The sequence below is a fragment of the Pinus tabuliformis genome, chromosome 7 (genome assembly GCF_031772625.1).
Source record: "Pinus tabuliformis cultivar Carrire ecotype Pingquan chromosome 7, CPIR1, whole genome shotgun sequence".
Classification (NCBI taxonomy): domain Eukaryota; kingdom Viridiplantae; phylum Streptophyta; class Pinopsida; order Pinales; family Pinaceae; genus Pinus; species Pinus tabuliformis.
Genome location: NC_142293.1, coordinates 2008053462 through 2008078296, shown reverse-complemented (window position 1 = coordinate 2008078296; position 24835 = coordinate 2008053462). Strand labels below are relative to the sequence as shown.

The 24835-nt window shown below is 42.2% G+C and overlaps 1 protein-coding gene across 1 annotated transcript; it reads left to right on the top strand.

Moving 5' to 3' along the window:
- Positions 1-9884: 9884 nt before the first annotated feature.
- On the top strand, positions 9885-11036 carry LOC149256535 (uncharacterized). Its single transcript, XM_089455396.1, has one exon. It carries the CDS (start codon positions 9885-9887, stop codon positions 11034-11036), a length of 1152 nt encoding a protein of 383 aa, XP_089311522.1.
- Positions 11037-24835: the final 13799 nt, after the last annotated feature.

The window sequence follows — 24835 nt, the reverse complement described above, 5'->3', positions numbered from 1 at the left end:
CAATGAGATTGTATGAGACCCCGATACAAGACCCTTGGTTGGGAGTTCAACAAATCCACATGCAACTACAGAATCTGTGTTTGGAAATGCAAAGTTTGAAACAGGATAGGGCACCGCGGCCAGAGGCATGTGAGAAAGTATGGTGCATAAAATGCAAAGGCCAGGGCCATGAAAAGGATCACTGTCCAATGTTCGCGAATTACTTGGTAGGAGGAGGGCCAATGCCACTGAGACCAGAGGTGTAGGCAGGGCCGAGTGCGACACCAGCTTTATGGTGCATGATTTGTTAGATAGGAGGGAAACACATGACAGACAATTGTTATTTGTTGCAGAAATATGCACAGACACCCCATCAATTGTTTTGTAATTTCTGTAGGTCGGTAGGCCATGATGAGCGCACTTGCCATAGTTATGAGATAATGATGGATCAAACCCCAGCCTATAGGATGCAGATCAAAATGCGAGCCCTCGACCCAGATGCGGGGATGGCGTGCACTGGATTTTAGGGGCAAGGTCGTGGATGAGGTGGAATGGGACTAGGAAGGGGCCGCAGACAGTTAATTTGTTACAATTGTGGAGGACCAGGGCACTATGTCCATGATTGTACCAACCTGACGATCATATCCTATTTGTATTGTGCTTAGTTTAATCATGAAACAATGAACTATCCTACGTTGATCACAAAGATGCGCCAAAAAGGGGTATTCCAACCTCCCCCGACTCAGAATATCCAAATGAAGAGGTCTGAGCCGCGCGAAGAGGACCCAAATGTAAACATGGTGCTCAGAAGTAGTGCGACCACGGGAAAGGATAAGGGGAAGCAGCGAGAGGAAAGTACATGGGTTCACAAGGCTCTTGCAAAGGAACCCGAGTTTGATTTAGAACATGCAAAGGAGACATTCATGGAATCTAATAAGATCTTCGCAAAGGCCTCCACTTCAGGTAGTAAGGATCAACCAGATCTAGGAATGGATCCTTCAATGCTCACTACCTTTCTAGAGACATGCATGAAACTGCTGCGTGACAACAAGGCGGTTAAAGGACTACAGGAACTGATCACCAGGTGTGCGGGGTTAGGGGAGCTGCGCGTAGTCTAGAAATTGGGGAAACATGCATTGTGCACTGGAAGGGAGATGAGGTTGACTGCATAGATTGGGGAGTATGAAATGGATTAGGTAATCCTAGATCTAGGTTCGGACGTGACTGTATTACCGAATCAAACATGGGAATGTATGGGCAGGCCCGCGTTACAATGGTCCCCTATTCAATTACAAATGGCAAACCAAGAGAATATTTTTCCCATGGGAAGGTTGCAAGGGCTAACACTTGATATTGAAGGCACGAGCACGCAGGCGGATTTTGAAGTAATAGAGATTGTTGATGACAACAATCCCTATCCTACGTTACTAGGAATAGACTGGGCCATTGATATGAATGGAGTCATCAATCTAAAGAAGCGCAAAATGATCTTCGATAAAAAGTCACTATGCGTAGTAGTCCCCCTGGACCTACCTGAAGGAGTGCGCTATACTGAACTAGTGTGGGACGATGATAGCGACGATGATCTCGATTGTATTTACAAGATAATTGTGCCAAAACTAGGATTGGGTGAATCTGACTGCAGATGGGAGAATCTCATGGGAGTGTGAAAGATCCTGCACTTCGGATTCAGACAAAGAAGTAGAGCGATGGCAGAATCGGTTGCACGAAGTGACAAAGCTGAATTGCAACATGATGATTAGATTATTGCATTGCATGAGAATAGAGGCAAGAGAGATGCCGACATATGATGGATTAACGATGGTGGATGAATTCTTGAGCAAATTTGAAAGCGCTGTACCAGAACAACAACGGTTCGATGCATTGAAATGGGCACTGCGTGCAACACCATCACGATGGTGGGGTACACATCAAGGAAACTTTGACGACTGGCATGGATGTAGAAAGATGATTTGCCTACGATTTGGAAGCCCCCAGCTTCGAATGAGAGTCAGGAAGTAAGGATGAAGCAACTTGCATGCCCACCTGTGTCGATGGGTACAGATGTGTGCTGTGCAGCCCACTCAAGCACACCCAAAACTAAAGATACAAAATTGAAATAGGACGCAACAACAATAATGGTGACGCGCACCACAAACGTTCCACGTAGAAGCATTCAATAAGTTATGTGGAGTCCTAAACAGGGTTCACCTGGTGAGACAAACGGATTGGGACTTGCACGTGCCAGCGATTCGATGGGCCTATAGGGCCATGTGCAAAAACCTGAGCACAAAGATGATTCCGAAGCTGAAGAGCAGAGTTGAGACCATAATTTTGGAGGAAAGGAATCCTCATGTAATAGCTCTCATAGTTGGGACAGTATGCGAGGATCCGGACAAAGGAATTATGTAGTTATAGGAAGCCATTTAGCAAGGGAACCTTAAGCTTCACGAACTCGGAGAAGATTGGGTATGACTGAGGAAGAAAAACATGTTAATGGATGTGGAGATCAAAAACCTGGAAAACGAAATTGTGCAAGCATGTCGTGTTGATGGACTCAGCATAACCAGGCAAGATACAGAAAGCCAGACTCTTTCATTAGAAGATTGTCACTGAGGATTTGTGACTCTATTACCATGGCTGCGACCGCACCTTACTAGACAAAGTAACCAGGGGAGCGCACCACATAAGGAAGAACGTGTGGTGCTAAATGTCATGAGGGTAATTGAGTAGTGCCCACAGACTATGCTGGAAGGTGAGTTGAAGCCTCGCACAGGTGGTGCGACCACCTGACTATCCATAGGGAGCACAGTCTCAACGCTCCAAGCAGTTGAAAGAGAGCGCGGGACTCTAAAAGAGTCTGTGAGGGAGTTGCGCGATAAGGAGGTTGTGCACAGGATCAACATGTCATAAGGGTCGCGCCCGCGCAGAGGGGGTTGCGCTGCTGCGTGGGTAGGCTGGGAAGTGACTGTTGGTGTCACTATTCATGACAAGATGTCCAATTTAAGACAACGAGGAGCGGGCGACGAGCAATTAAGACACGAAGTTAGAACTAGATTTGGGACGATCTGCTGCCAATCTAGCATTAATGGGCCAAATATGGGGGGAACGATCAAATTTGAATTCAAAAAGGCCTATAAATCATAGGTGGCTATCCAACGAACAACCCTTGGCATTTTGAGAATTCAGTTGTTGCACTATCAAGTGGGTATGGACCTTACGAATTTGGAGGCTTTGAGAGCAAGTTCAGTGTTTGAGACATTGCCAAAGGAGACGCAGGACCTCCTAAATAGAATGATGTCGACAACCGAGGAAGCCGCACAGAGCCCTACGATGCAGGTGGGGGATGCACCAGAAATTCCAAAATCGCCCTGGATGCCGAGGCCCAAAAAGGATCCACAGGCAATAGGACTAGTCCGCATGTCTCTGCAAAATCCATAGTTTGGTAAAATTTCTATGGAAGACAAGGGCAAGACTGTTAATCTTGAGACAGATGATGAGGAGGAGGACCTCCAGGCTTTCATAGAAGAGATCGAGGCGGATGAGGAAATGGAGGAAGACGTTCAGCTAATGCGTGTTGTAGCAAAACTTCCCAAGTATGTCCCTCTGTGGAAAGGGAAAACAAAAGTACCCAAGGATTTGGATGTCGTTAAGAGCTCACTCCAAACCCCACTCCTCCCAGATGGAATTCTATTTGAAGGTTCGGTTCTGGGCCATGTACCCATGATGAAATTTGAAGATTGGGACCTCGCAAACAGCGAAAAGTTCCCACATTTGGAGACTAGCAAACTCATGAAATAGAGCAAGGAGGGGTCCATTACAATGCTAGAATTGCAGAAATGGCTGCGCGGTGTGGAGAAGGCCGAGCTACTCCACCTACTATGGATTCTGCATTTTCACCGTGCACCACCTATGATCTTTATCATCAGGCAACTGCTGTGCCTGGTGCATGATGGGTATTTATGGCTGGAGGAGCCTATTCCCATCACGACGGAGCTTATTCACAGGATTTCTCGAATTCTTTGTGAGGGGAGGGACCCTGCAGAAATAGCTGGGAAAAACAGAGATTTTGCACTCGCAGAGGCCATGAAAAAGAAATACAAGTTGGAAAAGAAGCAGAGAGGTTACGTAATCAGTAGCATTCCAGACAAAGGGGTGCGCATAGCCACCCAACTACTGGCCGGGAAGGTGATGAGAAAATTCTGTGACAACGAGGTACCAGCAATGGTCGTCGCGCTCGCTAAACAATGCATGGAGGGGGTCCAATTCAACTAGGCCAAATTCCTCTGTGAAGAATTTCTAACCAACTGCAAGGAAGTTTAGGAGCAGGGCAAGACCTTCCACTACGTGTGGTTTCTCTTGTCCATCTTATTGGTGACCGGGGAACTGCCTGAGGATAGTCAGTTCCCTCCTCTTGAACAGGACCTGCCAGAGGCGGCAAAGTACGCGTTGCTCTGGGCTACGAAGGATGCCACAAGGATCCGCGAGACTAAGATCTTCTGGGTGCTCATGGAGGCGAGCATCCAGATGTGGATTAACAGAAGGCTATGCCTATCCCCCACAGTGTACGACAGTTTGCAAAGCTTTGTAGACTTCAAGGCGGATATGCACAACGTGTATATTATGGCGTGTAAGGATCCGGCACAGAATTGGACCAAACTACCATTCATCGCAATTGATGATGCCATTTTCGCTATGCTCAACTCATGGCCACCCGAGTGGTGCACCCCAGATTTGGCAGCGTACGATAAGGTAGCAGTTAAAAATAGAAGGAGGCCACCAAGCTGCTGGCTCAGCAGAAGCGCAACGAGTAGTTGGCCAAGGAGGTAAGGGCTTTCCACAAGGCAGCGAAGGCTGCCACAGTGTAGACCAAGGATGCCAAACACGCAGTAACAACACAGGCAACAGGGGCCACCACGACGCGGGAAGAAGGAGGCCCGAAATTGATCACGGAATAGGGAATAAAGGAAACAATGGAAGGTACAGACCCAAGCATTGCATCTACACAACTAAAACAGCCACATGGTACGGAACGAGCAGGCCCACGGAAGAAGATCAAGGCTTCCAAGCTAGACAGTGAACCCATTACACTGACAAAGGGTGACCTCTAAGACATTGGCGACACAGTTTGCGAGGTCACTAGGGAAGTGCTCCAGGAAGTAATGACGGAGCAACAGAATGTGTTGGGGGCCCTCAGTGTGCAACTGCAGCAAGTTTAGGTGTAGCACCCACAGGAGGGAATGGTAGCGAGTAAAAATTTTAAGGATGTAATTTTTTCTTGAAGTTTAAAAACATTGGCAAATCTCACTAATCGCTAATATGCAAACTATAAAATGTTTATTGATATATTTGTAAAATTATTCAAATTTATAATTATTTTATATATAGTCTCTATATAATGTTGGCAATTTTTAAGGTAAAATAATTTTATATTCTAAAATTTCGGCGATTCATCTTTTGTAAAAATTGGAAATTGGCGAATCGTTTTTATGGAAAAATCATGGAAAATAAGCCCACTGGGCGAACATTAGCCCCTAAAATTTTCCATGATGGTAGACACCTATGGTGCCATAGGTACATCACCAACGGAGCAGTTGCTGCGGGCCAAAATGGCTAACACCATCACACTGCCGGAAGGAGCATTGACAGTGGATAGCACGGAGGATAGAGCCGTGGTGGGCCGGATCAAGGGACCTCGCCTAAACTTGGCTGCCCTTCCGTGGGACACATTATACCAGCTACAGGATGAAGCGACAGTAGAACTCCGCACTACAGAAGGACGCGTGGTACAAATCCTCAATGAACAATGAATCAACATTGAATAGCTCAGTCTACAACGCGATGAAGCATTGGCATAGAATCAACAGTTGGAGCAGATAGTAGAGGAAGCATGTCGCCATGCTCCAAAGTTAGAAATTGCGACAGACCTACCAGTTGGAGTGCGAATTCACAGATTGGCTAGTGGATTCTGTGAGGCAAAGGAGGAAGCAACGAGGATACAGCTAGACCTCAACCTTTAGATTGCTGAACTGTGATTAAAGGCGCAGTCATCCACGCCCCTGAAAGTTAGGGAACAGTGCACTGGTGCTATCCAAAAGGGGCTGGAGGAAATAGGACAGGCAGTGCAGGATTGTACTATGATGTTGGAAGAATCCCTCGTAGTCCTCACTTCCTTACAGGAGGACCCCACCATACAATGCCTGGAAACAGAAGCATGGGAGCTCCAAGTGCAATATGACAGTGTGCATGAAACGACGCAGATAGTTTTCCTAACCCAGCGGTTGGCGAAGCTACAACAAGCGAAGGTGTTAAAGGAACAAGTGGATGCCGCACGACAGAAAGAGGCAGTACTTAAAGTGTGCGTCCAGCCATGGATTGATGAGACCTTCCTCATCACTACCGATATCAAAGGAAAACTCACACAAATGAAGGTGATGCATGCCTTAAGACAGGGATCTGACCCTGACAGCGAGCATTCGGTAGAAAGAGTAGAGTAGATCTAGTAGACAACAAAACAGTGCGCTACGGACCTTCGCGCAGCACAGGCACAGTTGGAGGGGCTCTATGCAAGGATCACCGCACCAGCAAAGTGACTCGGGACGAGTCACGATGATTGTGTTGGGGGCTTGTTGGGCATGGGATCCCCTGCAGCAGGTTTTGGGGCTTAAAGCCCAAGTTTTGGTCAAAGATGGTGTAGAACTCTGTGAAGTACGGGCGCAGAGCGTGAAGTGTACAATCGAGTCATAGGGTTGTCCACCCTAAAATATCGTAATTTAATGAAAAGATGTGTTGGCCTACCCATGGTCCATAGACCATGGGACTGTATAAATAGAGAGAGACTCTAAGTGTAAAGATAACTTAGGAGAGCATAGAAAAATAGACATGAGAAGGCATGGTAAGGGCATAGAGTGAAATTTGAAGTGTAATGGGTTGTAGTAGTAGGAAGAGGCTTTGCAGCTGAGTGCGCAAAGGCCTAGTAGAGTCCACAGTTGAGTGCACAGACCCCTGCAGTTGAGTGTGCAGGTCAGAGTCGGGTCTGTACTTGGATTTGAAAGCTAATAAAGAGAAGTTTATTCTGTGCATCTATTCTTGAATTTGTATGTTGATGTTATGCATTAGTTTTACTCTGTTATTTACTGTGCGCAATTGATAAATACGTGTATGAATGCTTATATGTGAATTTAATCTAAGTAATAGGCTAATGGAGACTAATTAAGGAAGACTTGGGTAAATAACACGGGTCGCACTATGGCTAGAACAACGCGAAGTCAGTATCACAGGGCGCGGGGTACCCATAGGTGCACGTACTGCAGTAAGTGTGAAGGTTGGACCATGTATCAATCACCACATATCAGACATCCCAAGGGTACAGAAACCTAGTTCTATCACCCTCCCATACTACTTCGGGTGAGACCTCAGTCCACGCTCCGCGGACTGTTGTCGAAAGGGCCAGTAGTATCGAGATTTGCTTGGCTAAATCACTTCTGAACTTGGGTCAGGCCCCACTAAGCCAACACCTCCATCATACTCCACCTCACCTCCTTATCACTCCACCTTACTCCACCTTACTCCATCTCAACATCCTCCATTAACTCCCATGTCACGTATTATGGTATTTGTTTGAAGTTTTGATTTATATGGTATGAAATATAAATATAAATATATATATATATATATATATATATTAATAATATAATTTAATTATATTTTAATTATAATGTAATATTATAATTTTAATATAATTTAATTATAATATTAATATAATATAATTATTTTATTTTTGTAGGGTGATGGAGCTCTGAAACCCTCCACAAATAGTGCCTCACATAGGCTAGGGTTTGACTGCAGTAAATTTTTGCTGCACCCTCCTTTAACTTTCGACCATCTCCGACACCTCCCTAATGTCGTTCTTCACATATCCCATTTCTCATTCATGGCTTTGAGCTTTACTCCTGTGACCCCATCGTGCTCCTCACCATTTTACCCTTTCTGTAGTCGGTCACACCTACAACGATGGTTATTACATTTACGGTGGCAGCTAGTGCGTAACACCCAGATCAGTTATGGATTTGGACATAGTTGATTTTTCTGAAGACCCTCTTAAGGATGTATCCATCTGGACATCCCCCCACCTAAACATGGAAGGACTCCTCCCCTTTAGCAGTGAATTGTCAGAGGTTATCGCTCCCTTAACCTCAATCTCGGGGCCCTCATGTTCGGTTGTAACCCTACCCACGATCCCTCTCTCTTCGCTAGTCTCCGCATCCCATCCCCTGTCGTTGTCCTCTCTACAATTTGTGGCCTGTTGCATAGGGCCGGACCTCGTCGCTTGCTCTTCGAGCTGCCCACCTTTCCCTCCATCTGCCAGATCCCATTTCCCTTCATCATCTCCCCTTGGTGAACCCTCGGTCTTTGCTCAGGGTACCCCTCTCTCGGTACCATTATCATCTCCCCTCTCCGGTAGTTTTACGGACATACCTCCTCTCTCAGATGCTTTCCCCTCTGGGCCTAGTCTGAACCCTTTAAACCCTCAACCAAGCCCTCATCTTAGCGGATCACAGGAGGACGCCACCGACGCGGGCCACAAGTTGGGAAAAAGGCAGAAGTGTGTCAAATATAGGGCACAAGACATAATTATCAACCTGGGAGAAGATATACAGTGGGGCGAAACCATGGATACTGTCGATCGAGTCTTGGTTGGTAGGGTTCGGGGGAGAAGCTACACTGTGGCACGGCTAAAGCAATGGACAACAGAAGTGTGGGGGCAACATTTGGCTGAGCTACCCTTCATACAAACCTTTGTCTGTGGATGGTTTGCACTGCGATTCATCAGAGCTGAGCATACAAATTGGGTCTTATCATCCTTCTGGCACGTTGAATAGGCCCTTGTGATTCTTAGGCGACGGAACCCTCTCTTTGACCATAAGAGGGAGAAATTAGGAGTTGGGCCACTAACGATTCGTCTCCCAGGTCTGCCATTACATTTTTGGTTTGAGGAAATTTTCAGGCACATTGGGAACTCTCTGGGTACCTATCTGGAGTATGATAAATCATACCTCTCCACAGGCATCATGGCATATGCGAGGATTTTGGTCCATCTAGATATCAGGGAAGGGTTGCAGGAACACATCACATTGCGATGGAGAAATTTCACTCAGACACAGATCCTTGATTATGAGGGGGTCCCTTTTAGATGTAGGAGATGCCATAAGGTGGGTCACTTATTCAGGGACTACCCATTGAATGGAAAAACAAGAGCAGCCGAAAAGGGAAGGACAATCCCTACAAAGGATACTCAGGCACTTGAGAACCACACCCCTTCTAAAGCAGCAATGGAACACTCCACCCCTGAAGTAGCAGTAGAAACACCAGCCAAGGAGCCTTCGAAGAAGCATGGAAAAGCACCATATCAGCCTCCCTCTCCTCCTCTGACCAGGGCAAGGGTGGTTGCGGAGGCTATGCTATCTTCGGGTATGTCCACTTCTAACCCCTGCTCTGTTCATCTCTCTATTTCATCTGATAACATAGCTTTATCTTCGGTGAATCATCAGGTCTCTGCTTTCATACCCCCGCCCCCCATTACATTGGCATGCTCTCTGCACCCCCCCTCCCATTTTCTCTTGCACTCCCCCATCTTTCCCGGAGACGACCCCATCTAAATCCTCTGATTCTGATCAAGGGTCTCTATCCCACAGATACTCTCTCTGATCCCTATCCCAATCACTACCTCCTGACTCCATAGGCATTGGTCTAGTATCTCCCCCCATCCCCCCGAAGCCACCAAGAGGCAGACCTTCCTCCCTATCCAAAGGCAAGATGCAGGCAGGGGAGGAGATTGCCTCGGGGTGACAACTTGCTATTGATCGGGTTCTTAGAGCACAGAACACCCTGGGTACATCTCCCCTATGAAGCTGCTATCTTTTAACTGTCGAGGGTTAGCTAGCCTTGAGAAAAAACTAGCTCTTCATAGACTTCTTAAGACTGAACTTGTAGATGTCATATTCCTACAAGAAACCCTGGGTCTTGCTGAATTTATCTCTCACTTGCTAGAATCCATGCTTCCTAGTTGGTCTTTTCAAGCCCTCAATGTCAATGGCCACTCGGGAGGCATTGCTATGGGTTTCAACTCTCGAACTATCAGAATTTGTAACATATGGGGAGGCATTGGACACATCGGGGCTGACATTTTCTCATCTGAACTGGGCACCGACATCAGACTTATCAATGTATATGGGCCATGTCAACACCGTGGAGAATTCTGGGAACAATTATTGAACTCCAATCTTCTGCAAAAGGACAACATTATCCTTGGAGGGGACCTAAACGTCTCTATTGGCTTCTCAGAATCATGGGGACATCATGCCCAGATTGACCCCCTATCTGCTTACTTTGAGAATATCCTGGAGAATCACAGTCTTATTGATATCCCATCTGCAAAAATACAACCTACTTGGAGGAACAAAAGGATTGGAGAAGACAGCCTCACTAGAAGACTTGATCGCTTTCTCATCAAGGAGCGATTGCTGGGTATGGGCTATAACTACAAACAGTGGGTTGGGTCAGGAGGTATATCAGACCATCTGCCGATATACCTTGAAATAAGAGGAGGACTGAACAAACCAAAAGCCCCTTTCAAATTCAACTCCACTTGGTTGAAGGATGCAGCCTATACTCGATTGGTAACTGAATTCTGGAAGACCCACCCTCCTGCTACTGGTGGGAATATAGCTGAAGGTTTTGCACATAACCTTAAAGAGTTGAAGAGACTATCTAAAATCTGGGCTCACAACAAGAGAGAACAGGATGATCAAACCCTAAGGGACATTGAAACAGAGATTGCGGCCTTGGAAAATGAACAAGGGGGGGTCTTCACCACAAATGAACAGAAGGAAAAGCTCACTACCTTAATATCTAAGAGAGGTAAAATTCTAAAGGATCGGGAAGAAACCTGGAGGCTGAGAAGCAGAGCAATATGGTTGCTGGAAGGAGATGACAATACAAATTTTTTCACAAACATGCAAATGGTCGAAAAGCTATCAACTCCATTTGGAAACTAACAAATGAGCAGGGGAATACTGTGAACACCTTCCAACAATTAGCTTCCCTGGCCACATCCCACTTCAAGCAGATCTACAAGGCACCTCCCAATGTCACTCTAGCAGAAGTCATTTGAGTGGCACAACTATTTCCTCGATTTGTGGATCAGGAGGCTGCCATGGAGTTGAATAGGGAGGTCACAATGGGGGAACTTGAGGCTACCCTAAAATGGTTCAAGTGCGACAAGAGCCTAGGACTAGATGGTTGGTCGGTGGAGTTCTACACAACTTTTTTCGACATCCTTGGAGAAGATCTACTTAAGGTCATTAAAGATTGTCGGATCTCTGGAAGAATGTATGAGGCCTTCAATTCCACTTTCATCGCCCTCATCCCCAAATCAGACATTCCCACCTCCTTTGATGACTTCTGTCCCATCTCCCTGTGCAACTGTATCTACAAAATCATCACCAAAATCATTGCCAATCGCCTCCGACCCATCCTATCCACCCACATATCTTCTGAACAATTTTCCTTTCTCCAAGATAGATAGATACATGAAGCGGTTGGTACTGCACAAGAAGTGATGCACTCTATTCAGACGAAGAAGATGAAAGGTATGATCTTAAAGGTAGATCTCTCAAAAGCCTTTGATCGGGTAAGTTGGTTATACCTCAGAATGCTTCTAACTCATCTAGGCTTCCCTTATGAGTTTATAAAATGGATCATGTGCTGTATAACAAATATATCCTTTAGTGTCCTTGTCAATGGAGCGGCTTCACCTTTCTTCCACTCTGAAAGAGGTCTCAGGCAAGGGTGTCCTCTGTCCCCATTATTATTTTTACTTATCATGGAGGGGCTCAACAGACTTATTAAAGAAGAGCATAGCAGGGGACGACTTAAGGGAATCAGGATCACTGACAGATGCATTCTGACTCACTTACTCTTCATGGATGATGTTTTGATCTTCCTCAATGGTGGTATTGGGGATCTGACTATCTTACAGAACACCATCACCCTATTTCAAACTGCTACAGGTATGGTCATCAATAATACTAAATCCACCATTACAGCCACTGGATGTTCCCCTCATGAGACTCAGTATGCATTTGTTATAGACATTTTTGTGCCTTACAGCATTGAGCATGAAATTTCCATAATCTAAGGGATCCAAAGTCCCTAAACATGTTGTTCCTACCCCTAGAGGAACAAGGCTAACAAACCACAGCAATTCACAGAAGTTCTCCACCAGAAACTGCTCAAAAACAAGTCAATTCAGGATCAATTCAAGAGCTCCACTAGCTGTCTGCGCTGAAATGCAAAGTCTGAATTGGCTACCTGCACTGCAACGCAGGTAGAAGCACTACCAGGGTGCGCTGAGCGGGAATTGACAAATGGAAGGTTCATTCAACAAGGTGTCAAGACCCTGGAAGCTTCCAGAATCTTCCTCAATGACACTTGCCTCAGTGAATTCGACTAATGATGAGTAAGAGGTTCTCAAACTCCAAGTGGAAGCAAGAACCTCCAAGTGGAAACAAGAACTAACAGAGGGAGAGGACACTAGTCAGGTCTCAAGCTGACTCATCCTCTCTCCAAACATCTATATATGGATCTCTCTTCCATGAGATCTGGAGGCTGGAATTTTGTTATTGCAAAGAATTGCTGTTGGTTTGAGATTGGAATCATTGGGTGCTTAATGCTTTGAAGGGAGGGGAAGATAGGAATTCCATTTGCTGGGAAGGAGATGCTGGATTGGAGCCTTCTTAGTTGTATCTCTTCCTGAACCTTGTTATTCATCAATAAAGCTATCTTGGTTTCTCCTATATACTGATGTATCTTCGATGTATGATTGCATTAGTATGTTTAGTTTATTTCTAATCCTGAACTAGTTATGAATATGAATCTATGTCTTTGTGTAGAGTTCTCTTCTTGTGATCTTGCAGGGACCTGTTGAAGCTGGGCGAGCGAGAAGGCAAGTAGCTGGGAACTCTCAAAGAGAAGAGAAACCGGATCGAGGGACAAACGGAAGACATCGGTTAGTCCATCCATCTCTCTTCATTCTTAATTCATAAAGGAAGAATACTAGAATAGCTGTTTCTGTTTGTTGCTAAGGCACTGTCACACCTTAGGTGGATAGGATCGTCCTGCATAGGCATTTTTCCCCACAAAAGCACTCCACATATTCCCTTTCACCCTTCTGTAGATGGAGGATGGCCTTAGATACCTTGGGTACAGGCTGAAGCCCCATGGCTACAAGATAGCAGATTGGACATGGTTAATCTCCAAGATGGAAAGAAGGCTCAACATCTGGTATCATAAGTACCTCTCCAGAGCAGGAAGACTTGTACTCATCAAAGTTGTTCTTGAAGCCACCCTGGTATATTGGATGTCACTGGCATGGATACCTAGAGGAATCCTCTCCAGAATACAAAACCTCTGTTGTAGGTTCCTCTGGAAAGGCAAACAACCAGGGAGAATATTTGCCTGGGCCAATTGGGAGTCGCTTACTCTCCCAAAGAAATGGGGAGGTTGGGGTATTAAAAAGCTGGAAGACTTCTCCTCTACACTGGCGGCCAAGTTGGGCTGGAAATTGATCACATCAAACAGCCTCTGGACTAAGGTGGCTTTTTCTAAATACATAGCCCCCCTAAACCTGATGGATTGGCTCAGACAACCAAACTGGAACAAAACAGGGATTTCTGTCATCTGGAAAGCTGTGTTAAATTCTATGTCTATCATCAGAGGAGGACTCACTTGGAGAATCCAAGTGGGCACATCAGTGTGCATCGGTTTAGACCCTTGGATCGGGTGTGGTAACACCCACAGGCTGCCTGAAGAGCTCAAGCTCCATCTTGCCAACTCAGGTATCACACATATTAGCCACATTGCAGACATGGAACGTTCCACCATATTTTATCAGGCCTGGAAAATTACTTGCAGCCTGCACATCCCACAGCACTGGCATCAATATTGGGCGGACTATATATCAGCATTAATAGAATCACACATCAGAATTGTAGAAGGGGAGGATGAGATTATCTGGGCGCATGCTAAAAATGGGATTTACTCCCCTAAGGAGGGATATCTCTATTTAGCAAATGTTCATAGACCACAGGCTATCGAACATTGGTGGAAAAACATGTGGAAACTAAAAGCGCCTCCCAGAACTAGACTATTCATGTGGTCAATTATATAAAAAAGGCTCCCACAGGTGACAATCTTATCAAAAGAGCTCAACATGGACCTTTTTGGTGCTGCTTATGTAAGAATAGTTTCGAATATACAAACCATCTCTTCCTCACCTGCCCAGTCACAAAGGACCTCTGGAACTCTGTTCTCTTGACCATCCCCACCCAGTGCACATGGCAAGGCTTGACAGTTATGGAAGCTTGGACCACATGGTGGACCTTCGCAACCCTGACCAAGGCTAGAAACCTTCCTCTCCTCATTTGTTGGGCAATCTGGATTGCCCGTAACCGATGCATTTTTCAGGACACCGCTCCTCATTGGCCCTCCATCACTGCCCACCTTCTGGCAGACTACCACACCATTCCTGAAGACGATGATAATCCTCCCCCTAGGCACATTGTCCCTGAAAACATCAATCACTCTCATCCCTGGGCATATTTTGACGGTTCAGCACAAGAAGATGGGTGTGGGGGTGGTGTCATTCTATATCTTTCAGAATCCCATCACTTCCAAATCCAAATGGGCTTGGGCAGGGGCACAAACAATTTTGCAGAACTGATTACTGTTAAATATCTCATACAATTTTCTTTGGAAAAACAATGCAGGAATCTACAAATTTTCGGGGACTCAAAAATTGTATGCAACTAGATTAACAAATCTACAAACTGTTCTGCTTACACTTTGAGACCCATTTTGGACGAGGCCCACAGACTCATCACACATTTTGACTTCTTTGTTTGTCATCATATCTACAGGGAACACAACTCATCTGCCGACCTGTTATCCAAGGAAGCAGCGATCCGGCCTCATGGCACATGGCTGATCCAGGAGCAGAGGGATGGTGCCCACTATCAATATTACCACCATCCATTCATGGATTTTACAGTTTAACTGGCTCAACAGGAGCCTGTTTTTTTGCATATGTTAATAGTTTTTCATAAATTATCTGATGTATATAATATGACAGACATACATACTCTCTGCGTAGAGAATTTTGTTTCACTTTATCATGAACATTACTGAAGGCAGTGCCTCCCTGCATGGAGTGCACTATGCTATTTTTGTCTCTTTTTTCTTACTAGATAGGTTGTCAGCCTCACATACTGCATATGTGTATCACATCTACAACATGTAATTTTCCTTTATTAATGAAAATTACGATTTTTCCAAGGGGAAAAATAATATAATTATTTTTAATTAGTTTTAATTTTTAATTAAAAAATATTTTAATTATGTGATAATTAATTTGTAATTAATTAATTTTAATGAAATAGTTACAATTAAATTAGAATTAATTAATAAATAGTTGTAATTTAATTTAGGATTAGATTTCAATTAAAAAATTCCATTTTTAGCGTAGGCAACAGATTTTTCACAATTCTGGCAGTTTTGACTCCTCAACTTTAGAAGCTCATAAGTTGAGTTTTACTTGGCCAAAAGAGGCCCATGACAGCTCGTTGGATATATAAAATCATGAAGAATATTTATGAAGTAGTTTCATAACCATATTTTATCATTTAATGGGTCTAAAATTCAGCAGAAGATCAAGCTCCGAATTTTTAAACAAAACTAATTTTCTGAGTTTAATTTTATGCATTTTCATTTGCCCACAACTTCTACTGAGTGCAGATCTTGTCATCTATGTTGTCCATGAACAGTTAGATCTTCAAAAGAATCAATAGAAAGCTCATTTTTTATTATTTAACTATGTAATTAAATTTTGATTGGATATGTTTTATATTCCAAATTTAGTATTTTGATTTTAATTTGCAATTTAATTAAATTTTGATTGATTTTTTGTAGGGAAACAGTTGAAGAGATGAGGAGAATAAAATTTCAATCAATGAGAATGCTCCAACAATAGAAGAATAGGATTTTGGGCCAATGAAAATTGATTGAGCAGAACTACTCTTCAACAACTTTCCTATTGAGAATTCTTTTTGTAAAATTATAAATAGTAGATTGTAGAATGTATTAGGGGCTTCTCTTCTCTGCAATTCTAGAATTCTTAAAAGCACTATTGTAATGAGGATTTAGAGTTGTAGGTGAGAGGAGAGAAATATCAGATCTAGGGGATTATTGAGGATTTTTCTTTTGCATTCTGAATTATGTATGATGGGTAGAGCTTGCACTATTGCAACTCTTGTTTTAACAACAAAAGTTCAAAGCATTGTAAAGGACTATTGGAGACCAGAGCCAGAGAAACAAATTCAATAAATTGGTATTTATAATACTATTGTTTTAAATACTGTTTCATTTTATGATGGCATAAATGTGTCATTTTATTCATATTTGTGCACTATTGTCAATGTGAGTAATTTGCCTCAATAATATGTTATTATTTATCTCTTCTCTTATGGGTTGAATTCTGATTTCTGAGTAACTATTTTCTCATAAATCTATCTTTTAATTTTGATTTAACAAACAATAATATTCTGTGAACTATTTCCTTATATTATTGTTTAATCATTCAAGTTACTGATTTGATAATCATCATCATTTTGTGAACTACTTCCTAAATGTTGTTGATTGATTATCTCAGTTAAGAGGTCTCTGAACAAAATATGTTTTGGTATTCATAACATTAGTTAATTGAACTACTTCGTTAGCTTGATATTCATTATAAGCCAGACATATTTAAATCACAATCATTTAAATATTATGCTCTTGGTTGGGTTAGATCTATATTTGCGTAATTGAGATAGGATTAGGATACTTTTCCTTTTGCTTTAATTTTAGGATAATTTTGCATTTCAATTTAATTCTACATTCCTAGAAGTACTCTTATCAAAGAAGCAAAAATTATTTGTGGCTTGGCTGAGCCCCAGATCAGCTTAAGGATCACTTTCTTGCCTGATCAACAAGAGGGCTGATCTGATGTCTCTTCTCTATTGGTAGATGAAAGTCATGTTTTAAGCCATTGGAGATAGAGAGAAGGTAACTAGACCTAGTTTAACCAGTCAGAAACATTGTTTCAATGGAAAAGGAGCTATTCTAGGGTCCATACTGGATGGTCTCCCTTATAGTTTTGTAGGCAGATAATTTTGAGCCTTCAACATGAGGAGAGGGGTAGGTGAAACATCTAGTGAATAAGGGAAGTCATAGATTCTAATTGTGCACTAATTTTTTCATGTGTGCCCAAAGAAAAGAGATCGCAGTTCTAGTTTGCAAGGGGGAATCACATTTTCTGGGGCAAGATTTTGGAATATGCAACTGTGGTATGTGACTTAAGAGACACAATGTCCCCTGTTGGTCACAGATATTCTCTGTAATATAAGTCACATTTTAGTTGGATATTGAAATCGTAACCTGCGACTAAGCTCTACTAGTCGCATGCGACCTCATCAAGAACACTTGCTAAAATGAGAATTTAGTGCGCGCTTGAAATTCACAGCTAATGGTGCCTCTAGTAGCTGCTGACTTTGAACTCATATTAGAAGTAAATCCTCTAACAACAACTAACTCAATCATATTACATCACATGTTGTAGGATAATTCCATCCTCAAAAATGGCCAACCATAAGACTCCACCTAGTGAGGAAATAATTCCTTCATAAATGGCCTCTCAAAGTTGCCAATTATGTTTGCAAGATGTAAACATTGTTTTGTACTCAAAGTTATAAATGCATGAATGAATTTCTCTCCTTCATGCACACTTCTCTATAAGACACTACGAAAAACAAACTCAGGACCAATTTGTTTCTCTCACATCTAAATAATTGGAATGACCTTCCATGACAAAATTTTTCCTAACACACCAATTGCTTGTGCCCCATATAATTCAACTACAGCTCCAAATAAACTAAGAGCAGTTGCCCCATCAATATCAACTTGGAAATTGCCTCAGTTTCCTTGTAGTGGCGGTGCCAAGACTCATTATTTCCAAGAAAATTCTTTACAAAGAAATCATTTAGAAAGCCAACAAGACCATCCAATAACCACCCATCATTAGTTGTCTCACCTGTGATATAAATTCCAAACCATTGGTGTGCCAAAGCGTAAGCCAATTTGATTATGGTGTTGATGATTGTTTAGTTCAACTCTGAAAGATTTGATGGCATGCACATATGTGAAACAACCTTGTTATGATGATCTAGAAGCACCTCAAACGAGGCAACTGCCAATTTTATGAATTCCGCAACAACAACAATGTTGTAGACCAAAGAAAACACATGGAAACCAATAATGTGCTCACCATCATCATAGTCTTGGAGTATACCTGGTCACATATTGGTGAGCCCTAGTATCGCACAAAGAATGTTTCAACTCCCAAGGGATCCTCAACTCAAATTATCAACTTGGGCTCTATACAAACGTAGACGTGACAATGCTATATGCACAACATATTGGAGTCCACTAATGCCACCCTCAGTCATGAAATTTGGTCAAAGTTCTCATAGATTATTTCTCCTACTAAACTATAATGAAAGACTGCTGATGAAAGTGAACTTTAAAATTAATTTTAGCTATGAAAGTGGAAATTCCATTTTCTCAACTTGTAGATGCTAATTAATCAATTCATGAAAGGACAAGGGATAATCTACTTGCAGAAAGAAAGCTATTTTATCTTGCAAAATTCATCAAACTACTAAATCTACTTGCAGAAAGGAATCTACTTTATCTTTCATAATTCATCAAACTGCTATTCATAATTGTATGTATCATCTACCTAGTTCACACTTGCTTGAAAATTATAAGCCTACTTGCAACATACTTGTGATGAAAAAAATAATTCTACTTTGTTTCCAGTGAGGAAAAGGAGTTGGAGTAGCCTAGGAGCTTCCCCTGATCATCAAATCACAACTAGGGGTCATTATTCATCTTAACTGAGCTAAAGTTGAAGTGGGGATCAAAACTGGTGAATAAAGTGGTGCTACAGGTGGTTGCTACAAGAGGTCCTATATTGCCATAGGAGGGCCTGTAATTATACAGGACGAGTTCTGAGAGGCTTTTGAGGGTGAAAATGATGTCTTGAGGGTATGGAGAGGTGGATGGAGGTTGAAGAAAATGAAGGGAGGTTGGTTTGAGCCCCCTATCCAAGCTCAGGACCTCTCATAGGTTTGTCTTTCACTAGGATGAATGCTCATGGTGTCCTAAGTTTACTAGGAAAAATGACTTATGGAAACAAAGTTTTGGGACAAAATTGAAGGTGGAAAGAGAATATGGAGGAGTCTAATATGGAAGTGGAAAAGGTGCCCTTCCCTGCAGATCAACACAACCCTACAATCAATCACATGCATACATCCATTGATCATTAACAAAATGATATAACCTATGATGGAAAAGATGAGTTGAATTTAAATAACATCTATCTTATGCCATAACACTAATATAATCACTAAAATGACTTCTAAGCTATAGAAAGCAAATGTAAAGTAGAACAACTAACATTCATCTATTTCCAAGAAATCATAAACACAATATTTTTGGACTGAGGTTGTGAATCCTTCCACTCATTCTCCCACAAGAGAGGTGATGTAGAAGCTTGCAACCATAGGTTTTTATAGCTTAATCTCTACTGAAATGAAAGAAACTATGAACTAATTGGAATCAAGAACAAAACACAAGTACAAAAGAGGGACCAAAGCCTCTGGGTTGGGCCCAAACCCAAGGGTCTCAGCCCTCTGAAACTAACTCATATGCAACTTAATATCCAACTTCTCATTATCAGAAAGTAAAGGTCTCATATATCACATAAAAGTTCAAAATGACAATGTCAAGCTTCAAGCTCAATAGCTACACCTAGCTGAATAAAAAATTCAAATCCTAATGAGCTTTTCTTATTTTTTATTTATATAAAAGGGAAGTTGATATAAGCTCCAATGAAAATAAGAGTGATTCCCTCTTAATCTCAGAAATGGTGGATCTTGTCCCTCTTGAGCTTCACTTGGACTAGGAGTCACTCGACTACCAATGAATTCAAACTAGTGAGAGAGGATGTTGTGATCCCAAGTTGAGATAGGGAGTTAAGGAGGTGAAAGAATCCCTTAGATTCTCTCCTGGTTGTCTCCATCAAGCCCTTACATAGTAATTTCCTAAAAAATGCTTCGTTTTCCTGCAATTAAACCACATTAAGCGACACAGTATGAAAAACAACTTTTACTCCTCTTACTAAGCATAATATAACAAAAAATGTGAAGTAATGTGAGAGAAGGATAGTTTTAAGGCTAGAGTATGGTATGGTGATCTTCAAAATATACCTATTGATGGGACTCATCATCACCCCCCTACTGAAGGTGTTTCTTATCCTTTGAACAACTTAGTCATCCATGTGAAGCTCTTTCATGGCCCTCATGGTTTATCCGTCATCTCAAGGCTCCTTAGATGGTGTGCCCTCTTCTGGGTAAAATCCTACATTTATTTCTATCCCAGTCCACTCCCTCTACTCTTATGTTTCATCTCTTCATTCTTGTAAGCCTAGCAGTAAGGGTGGATTGAGTTTGAGTCCTATCCACCTGATTTTCATCCTCTACATGATTCTCTTGTACAATGGTGTTCTCTCCAAGGCATTCCTTAGCCTTTCAGGAGAGTGATATTCTCTGACTTGTAGACTGTGGGATAAGGCATTCCATATTCTTTGGAAAGCTTACAGACTACATGTTCCCAACATTCTAAAGGTGCCTTCAAAGTGCAGAATGGATTGCTCCTGGTAGCAATGTATTTGGGTGCTAAAGTAGCATCATTAGAGATGAAGTTGTGATTGTTGATGACAACTTTCAGGCTCATAACTCTGCTTTGATATACAAGGGTTCCTTCTCCTCCTTTATCATTACCTTTTTGACCTCCTCAACCCTTATCTCCTCATGAGTCAACCAAGATGCTAAAGCCATTAACTGCATGTCTCCCAATCTTGAATTGGGATCCCAAAAGTTCATATTTGTCACAGTGAGATTATGCATATAGAATTCAACTAACTTTACCCTGTCTTCCATATAATTTTGGTTGCAAAACTCAATAATCTTCCTGTAGTCCTATAAAGGTAGAGACACATATTGCGCTAGAATTTTTATTTGGAACTGTAACCATTGTTCTTTGAGGAAGAGAGCATAAGACTTTGATGGTTACCTGCATTGTAGGGCTTCCATGGAGAGACTTTCCATGGTGGAAAGTTGTGTTTCTTTCTCCTGTAGCCTCTCTCTGAACCTTGTATTTTCTTCCTATAGTTGATCCTTCATAACAGACTCCCACAGTCTTAAATCACTTAATTCTTTATCCATTTCAATGAATTTCTCCTCCATGAAGCCCACATATTCCACATTCTTGGATTTGGAAATTTGCATCCACTTGTGGGTTCTACCTCTCTCTATCTCTAGCTCATAGAGGAGTGGGATTGCATATGATTTAGGGATAATCCTTCCTCCTTCAATAAATTTGTATTAGGACCCCAAGCTAGGTTGTGGGTCAGGCTCTTGGAGCTCTTGTAGGTATTTTCCAACTAACTATGAGGTGGTGGATTCCTTTTGTAGCTCTTTTTTGTGCTCATATAGCTTCCCATGTTCTTCTTGTAGTAGACTTTTCCCATCCTATAACAAACCTTGTCTCTCTTGTAGCAAACCTTGAGATTCCTACAGATTCTCTTTTTCTTCTTTCTCAAAGGAAAATCGTGTTCGTGGCTTCTTAAAGGTAACTAAACTAATGGTGGGCCTACCCACAAATGCTACAGGTGCCTTGGTTTTGATTTTAGGATGAGTCATCTCCTCAATCTTTCCTTCACTAGGTCCTATTTCTTCCTTTTTGATTTTTTGATTCATCAACAATGATAGGTAACTTTGTAGGAGCTTGTGGTTTCCCTTGTCTAATTCTAGTGCTCTTCTTGGTTCTAAAATACATGGGACCTTGTCTTGATTACTTCCTCTTGGGCTTGACAGGAGTGCCCAATGTAGTTAATGTTGGAGCTATTTCCTATTCAATATCCTTGGAGATAGACTTGTTTGATGTGGTTGTTCTTCTACTCCTTGGGGTGTAGAAGTGTCCTCAGGGCTTACTCTCTCTTCTACTTACTTCTCCCCCTCTTCTCCTTCCTTTGTATCTACTACAAATTTTTCCTCTGTTTCTCTTTCTTCCTTTTATGTTCTTTCTATTTCTTCCTCCTATATTCTTGCTCCTTCTTATTCCTCTATTTTTCATTCTTTATCTCCAATTCTAGAGGCTGGTATCTCCCCAGGTGTGATGGCTTGGGTTTCTATGAAAGTCTCTCTATCCATGTCCACAAATTTATTCCATAGGACAAGGATCCTCAAGTGGATCAAAGAATCCATTACCATTAACTTGATGAGGCCATGGTGAGCTAAGTGATGGTGGTTTCCTTCCCTCACCTTCTGACTCATCTCTATGATTCACAGTAGTAGGAAATGGGGGACACTGAGTCTTTGAGGGAGAGGCAATTCTGCCTTGAATCTCAGCTCATGGAACAATCTAAAGTGGTAGGCATAAACCACACTTAATCTCCCTTCACAAGAAATATATTTGAGGATATGGTAAGCTACCTCATCCCAAGGGTAAGGTAAAATTTCTCTTCTTACTCCATTCTTATCTTCTACAAGCTTCTCTTTTGAAAGGAAGAAGTTTTTCCTAGCTATGACACTCACTTTCTTGTCTTCTTTGCTCCACCTAATTCCTAGAGGTAAGGTGGTCACTCTTCTTATGGTTTCAAGACTAAGAGAGATGGCCAACCCTCTTACAACAATAGTGGCACTATCTTCCTCTTGAGAATGTAATGCCATGGCAAATTCATGAGCAAGATCATCATCATACCCCTTTAGCAACTCAAAGAAACCCAACCATTGGTGTCTTCTGAAGATGTCCACTACAGGAGGGTGTTGGTGAATCCTCTTGGTGTCTGAGGGTTCTCTTTTGTTAAATCCTCCCCCCATTTCTTCTACTATTCCTCCTTGGTGTTATTTAGGTGTGGAATTCAAAAAATTTCAAACAATCTTAGTGGTGAAACAATGTTAAGTTTCTTGGTAGTAATGAGGGAGAAGGGTGCTCGAATTGATAACTATTTTTCTCTTCTTTTAACCATAACAATTTTCAAAAAGACCTCCTACTGATCAATTGACTATTACAGACTCTTAATTTCAAGCATACTTCTCATGCAAATGGATGTAGAAACAAGGAAGGAGGGTGTCACTTACTTCTTTTCAAAACAATTATGTGTATGCATGAAGGTTTTGAGACAATATCGAGCCACTGTGACTCCTTTTTCACCTCCCAATTCCTCCTGTATCTCCTCTCAACCCTCCTATAGCACTTGCAAGACTACCTGTAGAGTTATCCTGTAACACTTGCAGACAATTTTCAAAACTCCTCGGTGGCACCATAGGTTGTTTGATACAATAACTCGTCCTTCCTCTACCAATTTTTGGAATGATTGTTGGTGCAAATGAAGTCAATCCCAGTACATAATATCCTCTTTGGGTTAAAATCTTGGGGCACTTTAGTGACATGGCATTAACACAAGTTTCCACTTTTGGACTGTTGTCCCCACTCAAAGTAATCATTTCTTTCTCATCGTGATTATCACCCCACTTTGTGAGGAAACCACTTCTTTTCTAGTTGAAATTTCCACATTGCATGGGTGACTTAACTCAAACTTAAGTTTACTAGCCGAGGGTGGAAAAGTTCACTGGCCACCTCTAGCCTATTAAAACACCTCTCTCGATCAAAACACATTTTAGTCATTTTATGCACAGGGAAGAGGTGAGGGTTTCCATACCTGAGCCTACTTGTGGATCAAATTGTTGCAGATGGTTGAATGTTGGATCTGGGCCATATAATCATTATGATCAAGGGAGTTTACTCTTTGAATTTTTTCCTATGCGTGTATTCATACTTGATGATACCTTGAATGCGATTTTGCTGCGTGTGTGCAGGTGCCTCTTTGATGTCCAAGCTACTGCTACTGGTGGAAAGCCCTCCTGAGGATGATGTGTCCCTTCCTAGTTGCAGACAAGGCTCCATCATGCCTTCTGGTGGTGGAAAAAAAGAATATTAGTGATTTATGTTGTAGTTGCACAAGCTGCTACAGGAGGAGATTTCTTCCTATAGCAATATTTTGATCATCCCTTGAAGTATTCATTTTTCACGATGGTGTTGAGGGAGATGATGAAAAGCCTTGAGGATAGGGTTAGAGTCATCAGGGAGTAGAGAAGACATTGTAGAAATCAAAAATAATGGCTTTTGTACCTTTTTAAAGGTAGGACAAAGTGGAATATTTGAGCAAATGTTTGGTGAAATGGAGTGGATGGGTGATGGATGGATGATGAGAAAATCATTGGAGGACCCTCTTTATCATTTACTAGAGGCAACACAGTATTTTGGGCTTTTATCCTCATTGGACCCCCCTGCTGTAGCTTCACAATCTTTCCATATAACATTACATGGCCTCCTGTAGCAATACAAGTCCTTCCTGTAGCATCACCATGAGGAGGTAAAATTCTAATTTCTAGCTGATTGGATAATGGAGAGAGATGGTCACATGAGTGGAGAGGATGGAGATGAGGTGTATGGATGGAAGGATGAATGAGAGCTTGTAGGATTTTTCCTATAGCCATGAAATCTTCCACTATGTGCAATCCTGCAAAACAAGAGAAAGGTTAGCAAACATGGTGTAAGCTTCTTCATTGTTTTCTTC